We start from the raw sequence: 16,058 nt of genomic DNA, 5'->3' as shown, positions 1-16,058 counted from the left end.
ATTTTAAATATATAAGATTTATCAAATTTAGTCTTTGTCATCAAAAGTTACGAGCCTGAGAAAATTTGCCTCATTTTGGAAAATAGGGGGTAACACCCCCTAAAAGTCATAGGATCTTAACGAAAATCGCACCATCGCATTCGCGTATCAGAGAACCCTATAGAAAAAATTTCAAGGTCCAATCTACAAAAATGTGGAATTTCGTATTTTTTGCCAGAAGACAAATCACGGGTGCGTGTTTATTTGTTTGTTTTTTTTCCGAGGGTTCATCGTATCGACCAAGTGGTCCTAGAGTGTTGCAAAACGGCTCATTCTAACGGAAATAAAAAGTTCTAGTGCCCTTTCAAAGTGACCAAAAAAATTGGAGGGCACCTAGGCCCCCTCCCACACTAATTTTTTTCCAAAGTCAACGGATCAAAATTTTGATATAGTCATTTTGTTCCGCATAGTCGAACACCATAATAACTATGTCTTTGGGGATGACTTACCCCCCACATTCCCTGGGTGAGGGGCTGCAAGTTACAAACTTTGATCAATGTTTACATACAGTAATGGTTACTGGGAAGTGTACCGACGTTATCAGGGGGATTTTTTGGGTTTGGGTGTGGGGTTCAGGGGAGGGGGCTATATGGGAGGATCTTTCCTTGGAGGAATATTTCATGGGGGAAGAGAAATTCAATGAAAAGGGTGCAGGACTTTCTAGCATTGCTATAAAAAAAAACAAGGAAAATATAAACATGAAAAAGTTTTTTTCAATTGAAAGTAAGGAGAAGCATTAAAACTTAAAACGAACAGAGATTATTACGCATATGAGGGGTTCTAAAAATACTTTAGCATAAAGAGCGAGGTATTTAGGAGGAGATAAATACTTCGCTCTTTATGCTAAAATTTTTTTTAGTAATTTCAACTATTTATTCTACGGCCTTTCTGATTCAGGGGTCACTCTTAAAGAATTGGGACAAAACAAGATTTAGTGTGAAGAGCAAGGTATTAACGAGGGGACCAACCCTCTCATATATATAATCGAAAATATAAGAATCTAAAAGTTTGTTACGTAAGTTAATTCTTAAGTTATGTATTTTTTTTACTAATAAAAGCGTTCATTAAAAATTAAAAGATCTAGTTTCCTTTTTAAGTAACCGAAAAATTGGAGGGCAACTAGGCCTCCTTCCCCACCCCTTATTTCTCAAAATAGTCTGATCAAAACAAAGAGAAAGCCATTTAGCCAAAAAAAGAATTAATATGCAAATTTCATTTTAATAATTTATGTACGGAGAGCCAAAATCAGACATGCATTAATTCAAAAACTTTCAGAAATTAAATAAAAAAACAAGTTTTTTTTAAATGAAAGTAAGGAGCGACATTAAAACTTAAAATGAACAGAAATTACTCCGTATATGAAAGGGGCTTTTCCTCCTCGACACCCCGCTCCTTGCGCTAAAGTTTGATTCTTTCTCGCAACTCTACTTTTTAAAACAATAAAAAACTTTAGCGTAAGGAGCGGGGTGTCGAGGAGGAAAAGCCCCTTTAATATACGGAGTAATTTCTGTTCGTTTTAAGTTTTAATGTCGCTCCTTACTTTCATTTCAAAAACTTGTTTTTTTTTATTTAATCAGAAGTTAAGCAGGGTTGTGTTTTATTCCAAATAAAATGGATCATTTTGATGGAATTTGTCCGAAGGAGCAGGACAAAGGCCATGGGAAAGCATAGAATCAATTAGTAAATCAAACTCTCCTAGGCTGAGATTATTTTAATCCTGACGGATAGAAATATCCGATTCCTGATTTTTATGATACTTTTGATAGAACCTTCAATGTATTTTTCCTACTAATATACTCAGTTATTCCTGATTTACGCCCTTTTGACAATACGTGGACACATAACGTCTTTTGATTTAAGTCAACACTCTGATCAACATTCACTGAAAGAATCAACTGAATGACCTTCGTCTTCTTTGAAATTAAAGTTAAAAATGCATACCTTTCTCAATAATATACACTAAATGTTAACATTGGACGAATTGCATAACTTACAGCCCTTGCCCTGATGACTGTGCCCCGAGGCACTTACAGCCCTTGCCCTGAGGACCTTGCCCTGAGGGTTAAAATCCCCAAAGACATCATTACCAGACCCTTTAAAACTGCTGAACAAAATACCCATCTTAAAATTTCGATCAGATGTGTTTTGGGGAATGATAGGCTTGGAGGGATTCCCCACCATTCACTTTTGACTTTATTAAGGCAACTTAAACTTCCGACTTCCAATCAAATGAGATCCATCCAGTCCGAAGTTTGTATCATTGCATAAAAATCTTATATGTCCTAGGACACAGCTTACAACCCTTGGCCATGGGCTTTAGGGGGCTGTGTCCACCCTAAAGGTATTGTTGTATGATTTTAGAACTATTGGTAACAAAATGGCCATCTCTCACTTTCAGTTGAATGCGTTTGAGGAAAAGAGGATTTCAGGGGAGACTAGTTGCTCTCCACAATATTTGACTCTTAAAAGAGAACTAGAACTATACATCTCCAATCAAATGAGTCTTTTCTAAGATTCACGCGACCACCCCATGTTTAAAAACTTATATGCCCCTGGGGCATACCTTAGCCCAAGATTCTGGGGGATTTTTTTAACCCCAAAGCCCTTGTTAAATGATCTTTGCATAATTTTTGAACAAATGACTTTCTCTGTATTTCTATATGATGCATTTGGGGAAAATACGACGTGGAAGGTGAATGCCCCCTGATCTCAATTAAAGGGCGTTAAAACTTCTGATTTCTAATCTAATGAGCCCCCTCTGAAGTTTATACGACCAACCTTTCCATAAAAACCTTATATACCCTCGGGGCATAGCTTGTAACCCTTTTGCTGAGGACTGTAGGCTGGTTGTCATCCTAAAAGAAATAATTTCCATACCTTTTAACTATGCCGAACAAAATGGATATCACAACGTTTTTATTCGATATGTTTGAGGTATGATGGGTGTTGAGGGCGGGGCTTGTTGGTCTCCAGTCACTTTTGACTATTAAAAAGGGCACTAGCCCTCGAATTTCCAATCGTATGAGCCCTTTTCGAAGCTTCAATGACAACATGTGGCCAGCTGAACATTTCTGTTAAATACCTTTTGGAAGAATACGACGCGTGGGGGGATATATGCCATTCGATAAATTTGTCTCTTAAAAAGGGGACTAGAACCTCTGATTACCAATCCAATCATCTCCCTCTGAAGTTTATACAACCACCCTTTCTATAAAGACCTTACATGTTCTCAGGGCATAACTTGCAACCCTTGTCCAGAGGCCTGAGAGGCCATCCTCATAGATGTGATTTCCTGAATTTTTCAACTACGCTGAAAAAAAAGCTATCTCAAAATTTTGATTGGATGTGTTTGGGGAAATGACGGACGTTGGATGGGGGTTGTTTGCCCTCTTATCAGTTTCAACTATCAAAAAGGGCAATCACCCTCTAATTTCCGTTTGAACGAGGTCCTTTTGAAGTTTCTACTACAACTCCTTCTATGCGTAGTGCCCTAGTCTAAAAAAATACATTGTACCCACATCGCTCTTTACTGAGGCAGCGCTATTGCGCTGCCAATGATATTCACATAAACCTAAAGCAAACAAAAATAACCAATACTAGGACTATCTCTTACAACCACTAAAGACTATATTCAAATTTTGCGGAATGTAATTTATATTTTGTAGGCCAGCTTTTCTGAATCTTTTCACGGTTACTTCATTTGAACTAAGAATGCGCCTGGATCCATCCAAAGAGAGTAAATCCATCATTTTCAGATAAATTAGCTAACTTTGTTTGTGTCCTATCAAAGTGATTGTGAAGTGTTAATGCAGTGGATCTCCCCTCCACTCCCAAATATGAATCTGTTGATGCAATTGCAGTGTTCTGCTAAGGTTATTTGAAAAGGACAATTCAGTGGTGGAGTTTCTCCCCTTCATCTTCATCTGATGAAGTGATTTGTCATGTTTTTTTAGATGAATTGAGATTTCCCTATGATTAGCTCTAAAATTAGCCACAGAACTAAGAAGCAGCTGTCGTATAGTGTAAAGACAAATCATAGATTTATTGCCTTAATAGATAGAAAAAGCATTGCAATACGGGGAGGTAAACAATCATATTGTATCTAACAAGAATAGTTCCAATCAAAGGTGGTAAGAGAAAGTCAACCATAAAAATAACTATTTTTTCTGCTTAAAACATATTATTATTGTAATTATTACTATTATTATTATAGATATTATTATTATTGTAATTTTTACTATTCTTATTATTATTATTATTGCTATGGGGAGGACTCTCAAGACTGAGTCGAGTTTAAGGCCACAAAGGTCCATTTCCTGCACACCTAAAAAAACAGTAATGTTGTACCAATTTCTAATGGGCTAGTGGCACCCTCCCGGGCGGGGTTTTTGAGATAAGAATTGTCAATTTCTTTTTGTTTTTCCTCTTTGTAGAAGAACCTTTTCCCTCATTCTGAGAATCCCAAACACCAAAAACAAGAAGAACAATAGAGAATTTCTCAAGACAGTGGGAAACAAATTAGAATGAATATTTCGGCCCTATGTTCAAGGGCCGTCCTCAGCAATACAAAAGTATATAAGAAGAAAAAACTTACAACAGGATAAAATCGATAAAACTTAAATGGAATTTATTTTTTCAATTCAGTCTTAGCATCTTCACCTCAGCGAAGTTCGACCAGGACTGATAAGTAATTTGTGATGAAACGAGGCAATTCATTGAAATGAAAGAGAATGATTTAAAAACACTGTTTTACTGCCAGGTTTACTTTTTTGGCTGCTGATCTCATAGGTCTTTTTGTGACAGGTTATGTGTTAATATCTATTGGTTTTTTATAATATTTCGTAAGGTCATTTTTAATTAAATTTATGTATAGAGCATTTAGTGAATATTTTCCCAAGTCCCTATTTAAGGAAATATTGTTATTAATCTTAATTCTGATTTCAGTTGCTTCTTGAACTACTTGCTTTATGCCTAGGTCATTGCTAATAAAGGCGGATCCTTCAAAAAGTGTTTTGTGGCTAGGATCTTTAAAAACATGGCTAGTTAAAGCAGAATCAAAAGAAACAGAAGCAATATTAGAATTCAGAGCTTTGGTGATATTATCCTTATGCTGTTTTAGGCGGTTCTCGAAATTCTGGTGGGTTCTCCCTACATAGAATTTGCCACAGTCGCATGGTATTTGATAGACACCTCTTTGGTGAGTAAATGGAATTTTATCTTTACCAGAATTTAGAAGATTCATGATTTTCAAACTAATGGTAAATACAACATACAGACTATTTTGTGAGTATACTTTTTTAAGATTCCTAGTGATTTATGGGATATATGGGCTATTAAATAAAAAACAAGTTTTTTTAAAGGAAAGTAAGGAGACTTTAGCGTAAAGAGCAGGGTGTTGATGAGGAAGCAGCCCTTTTATATACGAAGCAATTTCTGTTCGTTTTAAGTTTTAATGTCGCTCCTTACATCCCGTTAAAAAAACTTGTTTTTTTATTTAATTTCTGAACGTTTTTGAATGAATGCATGTTTCGATTTTGGCTCTCCGCAGATGAATAATTAAAACGAAATTTGCATGTTTATTTTTTTGGCTAATTGGCTTTCTCGTATTTTTGATCGATTGATTTTGAGAAAAAAGCAGCGGGGAAGGGGGCCTAGTTGCCCTCCGATTTTTTGGTTACTTAAAAAGGCAACTAGAACTTTTAATTTTTTACGAATGTTTATTAGTAAAAGATATACGTAACTTACAAATTAGCTTAAGTAACGAACTTCTGTATTCTCATGTTTTTATTGCGTATATGAAGGGATTCATCCCCTTTTCAGTACCTCGCTCTTTACACTAAAGCTTAAATCTTGTCCTAATTTCTTAAGAATGACCCCGGAATCACAAAAGCCATAGAATAAATAGTTGAAATTACTAAAAATGCTTTAGCGTAAAGAGCGAGGTATTAGGAGGAGATGAGCCCATTGTACACTAATTTCATACACTAATACACATAATAATTTCTGTTCGTTTTAAGTTTTAATGCTTCTCCTTACTTTCAGTTGAAAAAACTTTTCATTTTTATATTTTTCATTGTTTTTCTTTTAATAATGCTAGAAAATCCTGCTCTCTCTTCATGAAAATTTTCTTCCTACAAGGCAAATTCCTCCAAGGAAAGTTCCCCCAACATATCCCCCTCTTCTCAACCCCCCCCCCCCTCAACCTAAAAATCCCCCAGAAAACGTCTGTATTCTTCCAAATAACCATTACTATATGTAACCACTGGTCAAAGTTTGTAACTTGTGGCCCCTCCCACGGGAATGCGGGGGAGTAAGTCGTCCCCAAAAACATAGTTATAAGGCTTTTTGACTATGCTAAATAACATGGCTATCTCAGAATTTTCATCCGGTAACGTTGGGAAAATAATTAGCGTGGGAGGGGGCCTAGGTGCCCTCCAATTTTTTGGTCACTTAAAAAGGGCACTAGAACTTTTCATTTCCGTGAGAATGAGCCCTCTCGCAATATTTTCGGACCACTGGGTCGATACGATCACCCCCTGGGAAAAAAAAAAAAGAAAAAGAAAAACAAATACGCATCCGTGATCTGCCTTCTGGCAAAAAATAAAAAATTCCACATTTTTTGTAGATAGGATCTTGAAACTTCTAAAATAGGGTTCTCTGATACGCTGAATCTGACGGTGTGATTTTTGTGACTTTTAGGGGGTGTTTCCCCCTATTTTCTAAAATAAGGTAAATTTTCTCAGGCTCGTAACTTTTGATGGGTAAGATTAAACTTGATGAGACTTATATATTGAAAATCAGCATTAAAATTCGATTCTTTTGATGTAGCTATTGGTATCCAAATTCCACTTTATAGAGTTTTGGTTACTATTGAGCCGGGTCGCTCCTTACTACAGTTCGTTACCACGAACTGTTTGATAATTGAAAGTGCAAATAAAATCTCATTCCTTTATGTGCAAATTATTCTTAGCTTAGATAAACTCAATTTTACTATTTACAGAAAACCTATTTACTCAAAAAAACATATGGTGTATGTGGTCTATCATGAATTAACAGATTTATGGGACAACCTCATTTTGAACTCTTATTTTAGTTATTTTAGTTGGGAGGCTGTCTGCTTTTAATTCAAGTAATTAAATATCTTCTTTTAGATAGCATTTGCTGCTAATGTGTTTTTTAATGACAAAACTGGTGCAGAGAATTTTGTCAGAGCAGCAACGACCATAACCTTTCTGGGTTCATTTTAGTTTATTGTTCTGACCTAAGGATCCATAACTTCCTTCCTACAAAAAGGGAAGAAATAATAGTAACAGCCAACAAGAGAGACAACTATACAATCCTTCTTGGTACCCTGGGTTTTTTGGAAGCACTTGGGCTCTAAGGTCTTGTAACCGTAAAGAAAATCATATAGATTAAACACAAATATTTTTAAAATTTTAAGCGTTTAGACGAGATAGGATTTTGAGGGTGATTCGAAAAGGATTCTCTTATAACTACCTAACGTGACACACATATTTAACAGTATCTTAGTAAATGTTGTTGCGAAACCCGAAGAAGGTGTAAAATGATATTACAGGGTTTAAAGGTGTTCAGATCTGGAAGAACGTGAACAACCTCTGTATTAGAAACAGCACAATAACTAGGTCTTTCTCATATACATTTATAATCCCACTGAAGAAAATAGTAGATAAAACTGTGCAAATAAATATTGTAGCCCACTTACCTCTATCATTGTCGAAACTTCGATTATAAACAAATAATGGAGGGAACAAAGAGTGAGGATAAGTGCTATAAGTAATCGAAGTAAAGTTGACAAACTGGTTTGATTCATCCTAAGGAAATACCGCTGATACAGAGCTTCCACGTGAACATTTTTGAACCTATGACAGGAAAAAACTCTGATGCAAAGACGGCAGATATTCCACCAGCTTCCAGCTCGAGGCTGAAGAATAGAATCCACTTCTTCTTTTGGTATAGCCTATAAAAAAATTTTTATTGCCATCACTAGTTAATTGCTTGTGTATTTTATTCGTTTCTGTTCATTTCATAGCTGTGCATTTCTGCAATCCAAAGCAATAAAAATCTAAGCTCTTGAAGCTCGAGACGTGATATTTAATGAAATAATTTTCCAACAAAAACCTTTGGAAAACCCCACCACTCCACACGCAAACATGAACTTTAAAACCAAGAACCTCAGCTTGAGCTAACATTACGGAATGCACAAGATCAGAACTTCAAATCGTAGTGAGTGGAAGGGAGTGAAAGAAAGTCAAAGGCCTTTGCACTGTTCAAGCAAAAGGTGGCCTGAAGTTTAGGTCAACACCGGGCCTGATTAAAGCTACAGCAAATTTTTAGAGATTGAAGGCCCAAAAACCATCCAAGGAATGAAAGGCTCATCCGCAAAAGCTGAGATAAGAGCAAAGAAAAGCCTGTTTTCAAACGGTCCGTGGTAACGAGCTGTAGTAAAGAGTGACTCGGCTCAATAGTAACCAAAACTCAAAAAAGTGGGATTTTGATACTAATAGATGCTTCGAAAGAACCGGATTTTTACGCTGATTTTAAATATATAAGTTTCATCAAATTTAGTCTTTAGACCCACCAAAAGTTACGAGTCTGAGAAAATTTGCCTTATTTTGGAAAATAGGAGAAACACCCCTTAAACGTCATAGTATTTTAATAAAAATGACATCATCACATTCAGCGTATCAGAGAACCCTACTGTAGAAGTTTCAAGGGCCTATCCACGAAAATGTGGAATTTTGTATTTTTGGCCAAAAGACCGATCACGGGTGCGTGTTTATTTGTGTTTTTTTCCAGGGGTGATCGTATCGACTCAGTGGTCTTATAATGTTGCACAAGGGCTTATTCTAACGGAGATTACAAGTTCTAATCCCCTTTTTAAGTGACCAAAAAATTGGAGGGTAGCTAGGCAGCCTTCCAACGCTCATTTTTTCCCCAAAGTCAACGAATCAAAATTTTGAGATAATCATATTTTTCGGCCTAGTGGAAAAACCCAACAACTATGTCTTTGGAGATGACTTGCTCCCCCACAGCCCCCGGGGGAGGGGCCGCAAGTCACAAACTTTGACCATTGTTTACATATAAAAAAAAGGTTATTGGAAAGTGTACAGACGTTTTCACGGGAATTTTTTCTGGTTGGGGGGAGGGGATCGAGGGGAGGGGTTACGTGGGATGATTTTTTCATGGATAATTTATCATGGGGGGGGAATTCCATGAAGGGGGCGCAGGATTTTCTAGTATTCTTTAAAAAAAAACAATGAAAAAATAAATATGAAAAATTCTTCAACTGTATATAAGGAGCACCATTAAAACTTAAAATGGACAGAAATTATTACGCATACGAGGAGGTTCATCTCCTCCTAAATACATCGCTCTTTACGCTAAAGTACTTTTTGTAATTTAAACAATTTATTCTACGACCTTTGTGATGCAAGGATCATTCTTAAAGAATTAGGATAAAATTTAAGCTTTAATGTAAAGAACGAGGTATTGATGAGGGGGCAAACCTTATTATATACGTAATAAAAATATACGAATATAGAAGCTCGTTACGTAAGTTAATTTGTAAGTAACGTATATTTAATACTAATAAAAACGTTCGCAAAAAATTAAATGTTCTGGTTGCCTTTTTAAGTAACCGAAAAATTGGAGGGAAAACAGGCCTCTTGCCCCACCCCTTTTTCTCAAAATTGTTGGATCAAAACTAAAAAAAAGCCATTTTGTCAAAAATAAATTATTATGCAAATTTCGTTTTAAATATTCATATGCAGAGACCCAAAATCAAAACATGTGTTAATCCAAAAAACGTTCAGAAATTAAATAAAAAAAACAAGTTTTTTCAACTGAAAGTACGGAGCGATATTAAAACTTAAAAAGAACAGAAATTACTCCGTATATGAAAGAGGCTGTTCCCTCTTAAACGCCCCACTCTTTACGCTAAAGTTTTTTATTGTTTTAAAAAGTAGAGTTGTGAGAAAGGGTCAAACTTTAGCGTGAAGAGCTGGGCGTTTAAGAGGGAACAGCCCATAAATACAGGTGGAGGACCGAAGAAGTACCCTCAAATGTACACTCAACAAGGACCACCGGCGTGTCCACATATCCCATGAGTTACAAACGTTCTCCCAGTAATAGGTTAAATTACATGGTTAGGCAGAACACCATCGTGGAAGGATCCTCTATAGGAGGACAACTGCGGCAGGGTGTAAGATCCAGATCCTTGGACAATGGCCTTTGCAAAGGGCTGCCTCGACCCTTTCGGGGTACCTGCATGACTGATGGGACCTAGTATGGTTAGTTCTATTCCCACTTGAGGAGTGGCACCCCTCGAGGAAACTGTAGCCTAGTAAACGACACAGCATTTGCACGGAATTCCGTTTAATGGATAATTTCCTTAGGATTGGTATGTTTTGACGGGCGTTTTCGGGCTGAAAAATCTCTTCCTAGCTGATTTCTCCACTATGGGCTGCCTCCCCATAGTAGCATAATATTTGTAGGCATAAATATATAACAAGTCAGAGGTAATAGGCTTGGGACTGTCTGTGCAGGATTTCGACTCTTGATGATAGAAGAGCACCGTCAAGTGCTGAAAATTGTGTTTTAACCAAGATGGGCCCAGGATTCCACAAAGCCTCCATTCATTCTGAAGGTCCTAAGGGCTACATGCTGTCCGGTTTTAAGCCGACTTAATCGCTTCGGTGTATAATTGAGAGGATATATTGATCCCCATCCTGCACTGGTATCCCGGATTATTGCTTTTCTTGAGGCCAAAATAATTTCCATGATTTAAAGAACATAAAAATTGGAGGTTGAAATGTTACGACTTTAAAAAAAAGACTATCGTATCGACATTTTGACTGACAAATTCAGACGATTCAAATTGGACTTATTAGGAGTTTCAGAAACTCATATCCCGGGGATAGGAAGCATGAAATTAGGTCATATAGAATTTGTTTACTCGGGCAGGAAGAATGGGGTACATAGACATGGAGTAGGGGTCATAACAAATAAGGAAGCTGCTAAGTCTTGTTTAGGCTGGGAGGGTAGGTAGGTAGGTAGGTATGCGTTTATTTCATCAAATAAAAATTACTAAAATTGCACTTACAATCAATAATATACTGCTCAATTTAGGGACCTAAAATGTCCCTGTTCAGCAGCAAAACTACAACAAATAAATCATAACTATTCATTCAAAATCAAAGAAATACGAAAAAAAAAAAAAAAAAAAAAAAAAAAAAAAAGACGAAACACTATACAATCTCTAAACAGCCATCTCTCATCATAAAAAAAGAAAAAAAGGGATAAAAATTTAAACAATATAATTTATAATTTATTCAAAAAATAACTTTTTATTCTTACTTTAAATAACATAAGATTTTCAGAACACCTAACACTCTCTGGAATTGAGTTCCAAATAACAACACCTACATGTTTAATCATAAACCCAGATCGCGTTGTATGCCTGATTTCACTAGTCAGCTGATCAGAGCTCCTAGTAGAATAATCGTGGTAATTTGAATTATATCGATAAAAACTTCTAAAATTTTGAAGAGACAATCCATTTAATACCTGGTATACAAAAATTAAAATCTGTTGAGATTTAATAAAATCAATATTCAAAATATCTAAATCTCTAAAACTATCTCTAGTACTACCACACGCAAGATACTCACCCAAACTTCTAATTGCCTTATTCTGCATAATCTGGACCCTTTTTACATGACTAGAAAAATTGCTTGCATACAATGAACAACCATACACTAAATAAGGATGGACAATTGAATAATAAATTGCTTTCAGGACATGTAGAGGAAAAAAATTATGAAATCTTCTTAAAATACCGACTCCGCGAGCCAATTTTGAAGATAAAACTTTGCAATGATGAATCCAACTAAAATTTACATCAAAATAAAATCCTAGATATCTACATTGAAAAACCTGACTAATGGAAACACCTTGTAAAAGAATACTATGACAGTTATTTACAACTTTACCAACACGACTAAATATCATATAATTAGTCTTCTCAGTATTCACTGCAAGAAAACTATGCTTTGTGAACTGAGATAAATTCTCCAAAGCTACATTAGTTATCTCTATAATATCTTCGACAGATTCCCCAATCACTGTAAGAGCTGTGTCATCTGCGAATGATGTAACTACGGCACCAGGAATGTAAAAACGCATTGTATCCACGTATATAAGAAACAGTAAAGGTCCTAATACCGAACCTTGGGGCACTCCACAATTCACATTGAAGGGTTTCCCTACCACATCATCTATCATAACTTTGATGGACCTACCATGCAAGTAAGACCTAAACCAATCCAAACACTTCTCACGGACTCCCAAACAAGCTAGCCTACTTAATAAAAGATTAAAATCAACGGTATCAAATGCTTTTTTAAAATCTATGAACACAGTAAGAGGGATAAGATTCCTTTCTAGGGCACTATTAACGCACTCCATTAGATGGTATGCCGCATGAACAGTTGAATGTTTAGTTCTGAAACCGAACTGTGACTCACTTAATATTCCGAGCTTGTCTAAATATTCATACAGCTGTCGATGTACTATTTTCTCGTATATCTTTGAGAATGGTGGTAACAAGCTTATAGGTCGATAGTTCGTCATATCTTGCTTATTGCCTGATTTGAACAGTGGTAGGACCTTTGCTTGCTTATTAATTTGCTTGGGTATTAATAATAAAATACTAATTGCTCATTTTATGACCAAAAAGTTCGGGGTATCAGAAATAGTATTATATGCCCCTGTTGAACCAAGTGACGGAGATACTCAGCCCTTAGATGAATTTTACTTACAGTTACACGAGCAAGTAGACAGAGTCCCAGGTAGAAATATGGTGTTTTTACTAGGATATTTTAACACCCAGGTCGGTAGAAACAGGGATAAATGGTATCTTAGCCAAGGTAAGTTTGTTATAGGAAAACAAAACAATAATGGCTACAGACTTTTGCAATTTTATAGGTATAACAATCTAGTTATAACCAATACGGTTTTTGGTCATTAAACGGTCCATAAGTTGACATATATATGACGTGATGGTAAGACAGCAAACCTAATTGATGATGTTGTAGTAAATCAAAGAATGGAAGGATCAATACAAGATACTAGGGTATCTAGGAGTGTCGTTATTGATATTGAAAGTAAAGGTCAGAATCCAGAATTATCTTGGGTTAAATTAAAGCTGAAATTTCCAAAGGGTAACTACCTCCCGGGAAGTTATAATGTTGCTAGACTCCACAATGATAATCTGAGAAAACTTTCAGGAACAGTTGAATACTAAAATTGAGAGTTTGAAATTTGACAATGTAGAAGATAATTAGAATAATTTTAGAAAAGCAATTAAGCTTAGGAAAAAGGCTAAGACTGCAGCTAGAAATATTTGTGTAAAATCTTAGTCTTCAGTAGAAGGAAGAATGGGTTTGTGCAAAATTTATCTGAGTAATAGATCATATGAAAACAAAAATAATGTAAGGAAAGTGGAGAAAGCATTAAAACATGCTTTCTCCACTAAGGGGGTGTGAAGTGGAAGCCATGGATAAAATTGCCAAGGATCTGGGAGATGCAGCAAGACGGTATAATAATAAATACTGTACTGGTATGTTAATAAATTGAGAGGGAGGAGTCAATCCAGACTTGTCCCAGTTAAAGATTGGAACTGATCCATAATTAGTGATAAAGAAAGAGTTAACGAGAGATGGGTGGAATATTTTGAGAATGTACTAAACTGAGATACAGTTGCAGGAAAAGGTATACGGGAAAATGGAAAAGTTTGTTAGGCCTTGGATGTGAAGGAAGATTTGTTTTGTGAGGAAGAATCAGTCACAATACTAAATAGATTAAAAAATAATAGGGCTCCAGGTGCTGATAGTGTGCTAAATGTTTTTTTTTTAAATATGGTGGCTCTGAGGTTACAAATATATTGCTGAAGATTATGAACATGGTTTTTTGAAAAAAGGGAATGAAACCACTGTCTAGGAAAGGTGATAAGAGTGAGAGTCGTAATTATCGAGGCATTAATCTGGTCTCTGTAGGTAGCAAATTACTTAGTAATATGATACTTTTAGACTGATAGATGCTGTAAATACAGTTTTAAGAGAAGAACAGTGCGGTTTTAGAAAAGGTAGAGGATGTGTCGACCAGACTTTCTCTCTTAGGTTAATAATTGATAAGTCTCTTCGTTGTCAAACACATTTGGTCCTCAGTTTAATCGATTATGAGCAAGCGTTCGATTCTATTGATAGAAGAGCTTTAGCAAAGGTCTTATTCTTATTATTACACATATGAGGGGTTTACCTCCTCCTAGTACCTTGCTCTTTACACTAAAGCATTTTTTGTAATTTCAACTATTGATTCTACGGACTTTTTGATTCAGAGGTCATTCTTAAGGAATTGGGAGAAAATTTAAGCTTTAGTATAAAGAGCGAGGTATTAACGAGGGGGCGAACCCTCTCATATACGTAGTAAAAACATACGAATATAGAAGTTCGTTACGCAATTTAATTCATAAGTTACGTATATTTTTACTAATAAAAATGTTCGCAATAAATTAAAGTTCTAGTTGCCTTTTTAAGTAAAAAAATTGAAGGGTAACTAGGCCTCCTCCCCTGGTCATTTTTTCTCGAAATCGTCGGATTTGAACTATGAGATAGCTATCTAGAAAAAAAATTAATATGCAAATTTTGTTTTAATTATTCGAATTTTGTTTAATTATTAAATTTTGTTTTAATTAATAGTGCGAAAAACCGAAATCAAAACATGCATTAATTCAAAACCGTTCAGAAATTAAATAACAAAACAAGTTTTTTCAACTGAACTTAAAACGAAGCGAAATTTTTCCATTTATGTAAGGGGCTGTTCCTTCCTCAGCACCCCGCTCTTTGCGCTAAAGTTTTTTACTGTTTTAAAAAGTGGAGTTGAGAGAAAGAGTCAAACGTTAGCGTAAAGAGCGGGGTGTTGAGGAGGGAACAACCCCTTTCATATACGGAGTAATTTCGGTTAATTTTACGTATTAATGTCGCTCCTTACTTTTAGTGAAAAAAACTTGATTTTTTTATTTAATTATTAGTAAAGACAGTGGGAGCAGTGGAGATGTTAAAAGTAGAATAGCCAAGGCTCAGGTTGTTTTTTCACAGTTTAAAAAAAAAAAAAACTTTGGATGAATAAGGAGATTTGTCTTTAAACCAAGATTAGAATATTTTAAGATACAGTGATGACAGTGATCAAATGTTGCTCTGAAGCGTGGGCGCTCCGGATAGTGGACTATGATTTACTAGATGTTTTATAGAAAAATTGTCCACGGATTGTTCTGGGCACTCGGCTGACTGACCACATTTCGAACAGTAAGGTGTGCGAAAAATGTAGTTCAATACCGCTTTCTAGGATTATAATGAAAGAAAGGTTGAGATGGCTAGGGCATGTTCTGCGAATAATGGATGGCAGATTGCCAAAGATTGTTGTTTTTTTTTGGGCCAGCTGTCTAGGGCTAAACGGATAGCTGATCATCCTTGTCTGGGGTGAGATGATGTTATAAAGAAAGATTTAACGGAAATAGGAGCTTCGTAGGAGGGTGTAAAGAGGGAGGCTTTGAATGGGTTGGGATGACGGAGGAGCGTGTGTAGCTATGTTGGCCTCAGGCGGCGTGGTGCTGAGGTGAGTTGTTAGTTGTAGTAGTAGTTTCCAAATGAATTGTCCACAGTTTTTTTTTTTTTTTTTAGGTATCTTTTTAAAATCCCGTAAACCAAATCATAATTTCTACGAAAAATGTCGTTACATCCCTCTTTCTAGGGCTGTAATTAAATAAAAAAAACAAGTTTTTTTAAATGAAAGTAAGGAGCGACATTAAAACTTAAAACGAACAGAAATTACTCCGTATATGAAAGGGGCTTTTCCTCCTTGACATCCCGCTCCTTACGCTAAAGTTTTTTATTGTTTTAAAAAGTAGAGTTGCGAGAAAGAATCAAACTTTAGCGCAAGGA

The 16,058-nt window shown here is 35.9% G+C and overlaps 1 protein-coding gene across 2 annotated transcripts in view; it reads right to left on the bottom strand.

The window, feature by feature from the left end:
- Positions 1–16,058, bottom strand: part of LOC136026504 (adenylate cyclase type 5-like) — a 300,964-nt gene that overhangs the window by 225,204 nt on the left and 59,702 nt on the right. Inside the window, exon 4 of one of the 2 annotated variants that reach the window (XM_065703133.1) lies at positions 7,763–8,017. In XM_065703133.1, coding sequence (XP_065559205.1) covers positions 7,763–8,017 — 255 coding nt within the window. Of the gene's footprint in view, positions 1–4,633; positions 4,709–7,762; positions 8,018–16,058 lie in introns of those variants that run through there. The other variant, XM_065703134.1, reaches the window with a different exon arrangement.

Source organism: Artemia franciscana, chromosome 4 (assembly GCF_032884065.1).
Source record: "Artemia franciscana chromosome 4, ASM3288406v1, whole genome shotgun sequence".
Classification (NCBI taxonomy): domain Eukaryota; kingdom Metazoa; phylum Arthropoda; class Branchiopoda; order Anostraca; family Artemiidae; genus Artemia; species Artemia franciscana.
The sequence above is the reverse complement of the archived record's forward strand: the minus strand, read 5'-3'. Positions and strand labels throughout refer to the sequence as shown.